Source organism: Schistocerca gregaria, chromosome 3, assembly GCF_023897955.1.
Source record: "Schistocerca gregaria isolate iqSchGreg1 chromosome 3, iqSchGreg1.2, whole genome shotgun sequence".
Lineage (NCBI taxonomy): Eukaryota > Metazoa > Arthropoda > Insecta > Orthoptera > Acrididae > Schistocerca > Schistocerca gregaria.
Window position 1 is genome coordinate 853748104 of NC_064922.1, and position 8588 is coordinate 853756691.

Consider the following 8588-nt stretch of genomic DNA (forward strand, 5'->3'; position numbering starts at 1 on the left):
AGAAGCGTACGAACACTTCGACTGAAATGTTAAGGAGCTCCATCGTGCATGAACCACATGCTGTGTCGTACTTGTAAAGGCACTTGTTCTAGCAGCACAGGTAGAGTATCCCGTATGAAATCATGAAAAGTGGCAGAACATGGGGCCCAATCAAGACATCACCAACAATGCCTGCCCAAAAGTTCACAGGAAATCTGTGTTGATGACGTGATTGCACATTTGCGTGCGGATTCTCGTCAGCCCACACATGTTGACTGTGAAAATTTAAAATTTGATAACGTTGGAATGAAGCCTCATCTGTAAAGATAACATTTGCACTGAAATGAGGATTGACACATTGTTGGATGAACCATTCGCAGAAGTGTACCCGTGGGGGCCAATCAGCTGCTGAGAGTGCCTGCACATTCTATACATGGTATGGAAACAACTGGTTCTCCCGTAGCACTCTCCATACAGTGACGTGGTCAACGTTACCTTGTACAGCAGCAACTTCTCTGACGCTGATATTAGGGTTATCGTCAACTGCACGAAGAATTGCCTCGTCCATTGCAGGTGTCCTCGTCGTTCTAGGTCTTCCCCAGTCACGAGTCATAGGCTGGAATGTTCCGTGCTCCCTAAGACGCCAATCAATTGCTTCGAAAGTCTTCCTGTCGGGACACCTTCGTTCAGGAAATCTGTCTCGATACAAACGCACCGTGCCACAGCTATTGCCCCATGCTAATCCATACATCAAATGGGCATCTGCCAAATCCGCATTTGTAAACACTGCAACGACTGCAAAACCACGTTCGTGATGAACACTAACCTATTGATGCTACGTACTGATGTGCTTGATGGTAGTACTGTAGAGCAATGAGTCGCATGTCAACACAAGCACCAAAGTCAACATTACCTTCCTTAAACTGGGCCAACTGGCGGTGAATCGAGGAAGTACAGTACATACTGACGAAACTAAAATGAGCTCTAACATGGAAATTAAGCGTTTCCGGACACATGTCCACATAACATCTTTTCTTTATTTGTGTGTGAGGAATGTTTCCTGAAAGTTTGGCCGTACCTTTTTGTAACACCCTGTATAATAGTTGGGAATTTTAATGCATGATTATATACCATTAGTCATGATTAGAAGCCTAAAATAAAAAATACCAGCAGTTGGAATGGAAATGCTAGGGTTTCTCATACAAAACCTAGGGATTGTATATATTCAAAATGACCCACTCATCCCCTTCTATGGTGGGAGTTTTTATGACAGTTCCATGTGCAGAATAACATGTATTTAGCGGTTTGGAAATATTCAGTGCAAGGTCTTACCAACTCAGATCAAGCCGATGTATATTCTCAACATTTCTGTAATATTTTAATTTGTCATACCAGTACCTCTGTAGTTGATTAATACCTTTATATGAATTTCATTTTTCGACCTACTGTCACTGACTTTGGTTGCATTAAAAACTTATTGGAAATTACACAAAAGAATATCATTACTTATATGTTTATCTCTTCATTATGAGAAGACTAAGTCGTTTATTTAGTTTAGGATTACTAAGTGTCTCAGGACTGTACCTTGTGGCACTCATGCTTCAGTCTTTAAATTTGTATTCGTTGTTCAAAACACTATGTTCATTTATATACCTATATTCTCCCTGTTACGTTGGTAAATGCACACAAAACATTTTCTTTTTTATCAGGTGCTGCTATTGAGTTATGGTACCTATTTCCAATTTGTCTTTTTGAGAAACCTTCATTCACTGAATAACAAATCAGTAGTGTGTATAATGATTCTCAAATTTGACTCCTGATAATTTTTGGAATCACCTTGTAGTGAAGGAGCAAGAAACATTCGTATGGCATTCCTATTTGTAACCATCTTAAAATAACTGAATGTCCTACTTGACCACTCCAATTTCACATCTTCTGTTGGAGTTGACTTTCCATCGGTACGCATATAATGGCAAGTATTTGTGTGTTACATAATTCATAGTGCTTTGCGTATCATGAATGTATTCATCATGACACTATAGAATGTTATCCAGTAGGTTCATGCATCTTCGTCGTCGGAGTTAGTTTGTTTATGTCTCTAAAGCTAGCGAACCTAAATGACTCTCGAAAAAATCTAAAGAAAGGAATAAAGAAAACACTGGCTCTCGGCAGGAACCATAGCTTACTCTAAAGTGGCCTGTGGTCTGAACACACAAATATGACACATGATGGCGATCGAAATCATTTTTGCATGATAGATACACATTCGCTTCAGATGGAAACATATTTCTGATGATTTTACAATTATCCTTTTATTGTATGTATAATACATCAGCCCAATAATGTACTCTAAATTTCTATGGCCTCAGTTAGAGAGATAATTTTTCGGTTCTCATTTACTCATAATTCCCTGGTTTTTAATCAATGTAAAACATTTGTTTTTTTGAAAAGTATAGGAAATCAAGCTTCAAATATCATTACCAATTTTTTAAAATTCATTAAAAATAAAAAAGAGAGAGAGAGAGACAGCAAGTCGGATACGGACTATGCATAGATATTAAGAATGTTTCAATGATTGTGTCGTCTCCATGGCAACCACACAGACAACCTTCAACATGGCTACTGTTAACCCGGCAACATCGGCATCGGCTACATTGTCAGCTTTGGACATTCACCAGGCGAGATCTTGTGGAAATGCTAGTGCTGCTTCACAACAGAGACATAGTTCGCCACCTACAGTAGTTGTTCTCAGTGCTTCATCGCAAATAAGTACTCCAGTTACAGCTGTGCCAAGTAACACCCTCCCAATCGCAAGTGTCGCCAATTCGACCCTGAAGAAGAGTGGCGGCGTTGAATACTGCCTTGAAAGTTCAGGTGAACATTCTAGAGAAATAAGAAATGTAGATAGCAAAGTTTCTAGGTCATCAGTACATGTAGTTGCAAGCACTGAAGAGATAACGGAGGTTATCAGCGAATCTAATGTTACAGATCCAGATGACGGTAATGAATCACAAACAGTAGTAGATTCTGCACACTATATAACTGTTACTGTTTCAGATTCGGATGTAGTGGCGTCAGACGCAGTACAGCCGGGTGTACAGCCCGACTACGTTCAGTATGTAGAGAGTGCGTCTGAGCAGGACATATATTCTTCAACAAATGGCCAGACGTCCTATCCTGTTTACACTGTTGAAGAGCCTGAAAAGATGTATGCACCAGTTTCGGAACCATATTATAATGATAGCACAGCTGCTGTTCCATATAATCAGGTAGCTGGCAGTGTTGGACAGGGTTCAGGAAACAATCAGTTGTTAGCTCAGCAAAGTAGCTCATATCTGATACAGGAAAGTATTGAATCAGATACAGCACATTCATTAATTACACCACAACATAATAATACTCAGTCAATAAATTCAGATTCTGGTGGTGTGACTTACTTGATATCTGGTAACAGTGGTATGGAAAGTGATGGACAAGATGCCCATTCGCATAACACACGAGCTACACCAGCAACTGTACATTGGCTTCTGGATAATTATGAAACTGCAGAGGGAGTAAGTCTGCCTCGTTCAACACTGTATAATCATTATCTTTATCATTGTAATGAGCGCAAACAAGATCCTGTTAATGCTGCTTCATTTGGAAAATTGATACGCTCAATTTTTCTTGGCCTGAGAACGAGACGCCTAGGAACACGAGGAAATTCCAAGTATCATTATTATGGTATACGTATCAAACCGAACTCTATTTTAAATCAACTGTTTGAGGATGGGACATCAGTTGCTGTTCGACCACAAACAGGATCTCAAAAACGTTTCAAGTTCCTTTCGGGGTCGGGCCAGAAAAGCACAGAGTATGAACAGTCTTCGCATCACACTTCTTTAGGTCACTGCCAGGAACTACACAAGCACCATGAATTTTTAGGTGATAGTACATCTGCAATTCCAGATTTTCCTGAAATAGAAATGTCAAATGTTGTTTTGCCTGAGGAATGTACACTTGAAGATGTTGATACGCTTCGCAGTATTTATAGAGAACATTGTGAAGCCTTTTTAGATGCTATTCTTAACTTGGAATTCCCAACCATTGAAAGTCTTTGGAGGGAATTTTGGAGAACTCAAGATGATAATAATGGGGATGAATGTGAAGAAGAGAGATACTTATCGAAAACAAAGCTGTTCATCTTGTGTAAATTGGAACCTATACAGCAATTTGTCAGAGTTGTAGATTATAGATTTTATCAAAATTTAGTATATGTTCTGATACCAGATGTCCTTCGCCCAATTCCGAGCTCCCTTACCCAAGGCATTCGCAATTTTGCAAAAAGTCTAGGAACTTGGTTGACATCTGCAATGGCTGGATGTCCAGGTGACATAGTTCAAATAAAAATGGCTGCAGCAAATGCATTTGCACAAACTTTACGTCGCTACACATCCTTAAATCATTTGGCACAGGCTGCACGTGCCGTCCTTCAGAACTCGTCACAGATAAACCAGATGCTGGTAGACTTAAATCGTGTAGATTTCCACAATGTTCAGGATCAAGCATCATGGGTGTGTGAATGTGATAATGGTGTTGTACAAAGACTGGAAGCAGACTTCAAAATGACATTGCAGCAGCAAAACTCACTTGAACAATGGGCAGCTTGGCTGAAGGGTGTTGCAACTCAGGTGTTAAAACCTTATGAAGGAAGACCAAACTTTACAAAAGCAGCAAGACAGTTTCTGCTGAAATGGTCCTTTTATAGTTCAATGGTAATAAGAGATCTGACACTCCGAAGTGCAGCCAGCTTCGGTTCATTTCACCTTATACGTCTGTTGTATGATGAATACATGTTCTTTCTGATTGAACATCAAGTTGCACTGCAGACAGGAGAAACACCAATTGCTGTCCTTGGTGAAAAGCTTCATAGCTCATCTGATATAAGTGGTTATTTACAGATCAATGCACTAAATGTGGAATAGTGATAAAACTGGCTGAGAAAAGAGTGATTCAGCAGTATGAAATGCTGCCACTTCAGCTACTATTCATTGGTGGCTTCACTAAATCGTATACTGTGCATAAATCTGTAAAAGACAAGTTCCTCTTGCCATTGTTGTGCAATGATATATTTATTGACCTGTAGAGTACATGGTGGTTCAGTTCGAGTGTTCTCTTACTTCATGTTTTTCAAATTCAGTTTATTTACATTTAATTTCTTTCATAGGTCATCCCTTTTTTAAATTAGGATTCACTTGGAAACAGACTTCCAGAATATTTGGCCATTCATATCTTTCTTCATGCTTTACTGTTCAGATGCTACTGCTAGTTATAAAATGTTTATGGATGCTGTTGAATTACTGTTACCTGCATCTTGGGAAACAGCAAGTTACTGTGCAATGTGAATGTGTTGAAATGACTTGTATGATTTATGTGACTGTGTTATGATGGAATTTATGCAGGCATGTATTTTATGTCAGTGTGTCACTATACTTATTCATTAGGGAAATACAAGTCTTGAAATCATTACATAAAGAGCATTTCTGTTCACCAGGGTTAACTTTTTCTCTCTTGTCCTTGTAGCGAATCATTTTTAGTTCCTCAATTTACTAAGGTAATCGTACTGTTAACAGTGTATGTCTTTAAAGGTAGTATGAATAAACCTTTGTCAATACTATATATCAGTGTTATGTGTTTAAATCCATGTGGAATCAAAATATTAAGAGAAAAGCAATTTCGTCAGCTTCTTGGTAGAAGCATGTTTTTTTGTTTTTTGTATATGTGTGAATTAATGAGTTTTCTGTGTTAAAAGTTGCATTTCTCTTAAGCAGAGTATAATGAACAATGGTTTATTGTGATGGTCACTGTTATTTGTTAAGTGTATCTATATATTGGTGTGATAACTGTCCACAGAACTTTGTGTGTACTTGTGTGTATGTAAGTGTTCCTGTGTGAATTTTGTTTACCAGAGAGAATTTTGTCTATACCTGTAGTACGTAGAGAATTAACTTACTGTAAACGTTAAGCTCAGTAATGCATTTATTATGTGTGTTCAGCTTCTAAGTCACATGTCTGATGATAATGACAAATATTATTTGAAATTAGGAGACATCTTAATTTTGACGAAGTTTCATGTTCAGATCTATATGTTAGCAAGTGAATAATGTGATACTTATTGCACCATTCCATACAAAATCTGTGCTGATTTACTGAAAGCCATTTAAATTCTCCAGGAAACATGAAGGATTTGACCACAAACACTGATTTATTTATGGAATGCAATCCATTGACAATTTTATGATTGTTACTTCTGTAATGTAAGACATAAATTATGCAATATTCTCTCTCTTGTTGGACAGAAAACAAATCAGAACTTCCATAAGTTTTCTGGCACATGAATTTTGATTCCCATAACACAGTTTCTACACCGAAAATAAGCAGAAATGTGATCTTTTATTTACATTAATGCATAAGTCTTTTTATATTTATTTGGGAAAGCACTCAGATAAATAAGTTAAAAATTGATGCATTATTTAGTCATTGTAAATGTAGTAGTTGCTCAGAGAATGCTGTACATTCAAAATGTTTCATTTCTTCTCCAATGTAAATATTTTGTTTTGTTTTTGAAGTGTTCGATTGTTGCATTTAATTCAGAAAAGTTATTTATTTAATATATATGGAGTTCATACGGAACTCTCATAGTATGCATGTGCGTGCCTTCATAAGGTGTGTGAAATAAAGTGTGTCTTGTGCAAATTATTTATTCTCTGCATTAAATTTTTATTGTATATCAAAATGCAAAGCATGTAGCAATGGTAATGAAGTAACTGTTAAAAGTTTGAGGTAATAGAAGACATACTGTTTTATAGATGGTAACAGACTGTGTGAAAGTTGGGGGGGGACAACAAATTGCCACAGTGTGCATGATCCTAGTTCATTGCAGCTTTGACTTCCCTTTTCGTAACTTTGCATGCATTCTATTAGGCACTATAATTTTGTAATTATTTAGAAATTGTGCTATACTGAAACACTGTATCTATTTCCTGTGTATGTCCAGCACTATTTTTCATCACTCTTGCATAAGTATCTGCCTTGTTAAAACACTGGTAATGCATAGTTAGGCCCTAGATATTGTTGTGTGTGACATTTTTGTAGTAATGAGTAGGCTATAATATATTCCCACTCCTCCTGCCCCCTTCACAATATTTTTGTGTTTTTTGATTTGACATACTTTCACTGAAGAGTTCTACAAGGTAAAAAATTAGTGTTATGTTGTATAACATCTGTTATTAAATAACTGATTGTAATTTTGAGCCCTTGTGCCTATTACTTGTATTCATTAGGGCTAATTAATTAGGCCATTTAATTTATGAAGCAAGATTAACAAAATGTTGGTTTCCATTTTTGAAGGGTTCTGTACTCATTTCAGTCTTCAAACCGAAGAAATTAAATTCTGTTCAGTTCTGATTATTTTTAATAAGCTGTGAATGAGATACAAAGGTGACCAGCTTTATATGATGCTACCGGTTTATAACCTGCTCCCTCAACTGAAGTACTCAAATTACAAGAAATGATGTAAAAGAGAAATTAATATTTTTGATGTTGTTTGTCTTCTGCAACGATAAAGCACTTTCATAATTAATTTATTGAATGGTGGATATTTATGTAATCAAAGAGCAAAGTTGTATGATTGTAGTATGCTGCATCATACTACTAACCTCTTTAATGTGTCACACAATTTATTCTTGTGAATAGATTTTGACAGTGACCTCATTAGTCAAACAAGAAATATTGATTCATTGTGCTCCCAGTGCTTGTAACTGTGTATGTACGTTTATCTAGTCATTATTTTTTATAAGTCAAGAATGGATGGTCTGTGTTTTGACCACCTGTCATTTTTCTTTTTTCCATTATGGTGTAATTTTTCAAAGAGTGGAAAAATTCTGAATAAATTTCGTACTTGTGAAAGATAAGTTGTGTAGTCTTTGTCTATAAAACCATTATGCTTATACCTGTTTTTTCCAATATGCAGTAACTATTTTTTAGCACAGTTTTGTTAAAAATGGTTTGGATATGTTGCTCTAAACAGCAGGTGATACACATGCTGCAGGATAAGTGTTTGAAGTAGCAACAAATTAAGTTCTGATTTTCAAGTCAAGTAATGATTTGTAAAAACAAACGTTAAATGGCGGTTTCAGTACTACAACAGCAACAAAACTTTGACTTGAATATATATAGATTTATTGTAAAAAAAATTATTAGAAGCAATGCCTAAAGTTCAAAAGTATTTGTTACAAAGATAATAGTGCTTTACACTGTGTGTATGATATTGAAGTAGTAGAAGTGCAACTAACTTTTGTCGCATAATATTGAAACTGTGCAGAAGAGAGGTCATGTCTCACAATTGGCATTTAATTTACTTTTGAATCACATACTATTCAAGAAATGTTCCTGTTGTTTATGTTAATACTTGTTAATAATTTCATATGATACTTTCTTACAGCATCCCGAGTATGTGAAGTGGAGACTTTTGCTTCAGTTAAGATCACTTTCAGATATGGTATTGCATTAGGTGTTTGAAGGAATGGTTTGGATTTCACAGGAAACACGTCCATACCTAAAATAGTAGG

General features: G+C 36.4%; 1 protein-coding gene across 1 annotated transcript; it reads left to right on the forward strand.

The window, feature by feature from the left end:
• The first annotated feature begins 2582 nt into the window (after positions 1-2582).
• LOC126354804 (DNA-binding protein RFX2) lies at positions 2583-7848 on the forward strand. The gene is made up of 2 exons (XM_050004724.1): positions 2583-2853; positions 3037-7848. Exons 1-2 carry the CDS (start codon positions 2595-2597, stop codon positions 4941-4943), a joined length of 2166 nt encoding a protein of 721 aa, XP_049860681.1. The 5' UTR covers positions 2583-2594; the 3' UTR covers positions 4944-7848.
• Positions 7849-8588: the final 740 nt, after the last annotated feature.

Bases quoted from the DNA above. Each gene is read 5' to 3' on its own strand.
- LOC126354804 (XM_050004724.1), top strand. From the start codon at position 2,595: ATGGCTACTGTTAACCCGGCAACATCGGCATCGGCTACATTGTCAGCT. The intron at 2,854-3,036 runs GTGAACATTCTA...TTACTGTTTCAG, and splicing joins ATACTGCCTTGAAAGTTCAG to ATTCGGATGTAGTGGCGTCA.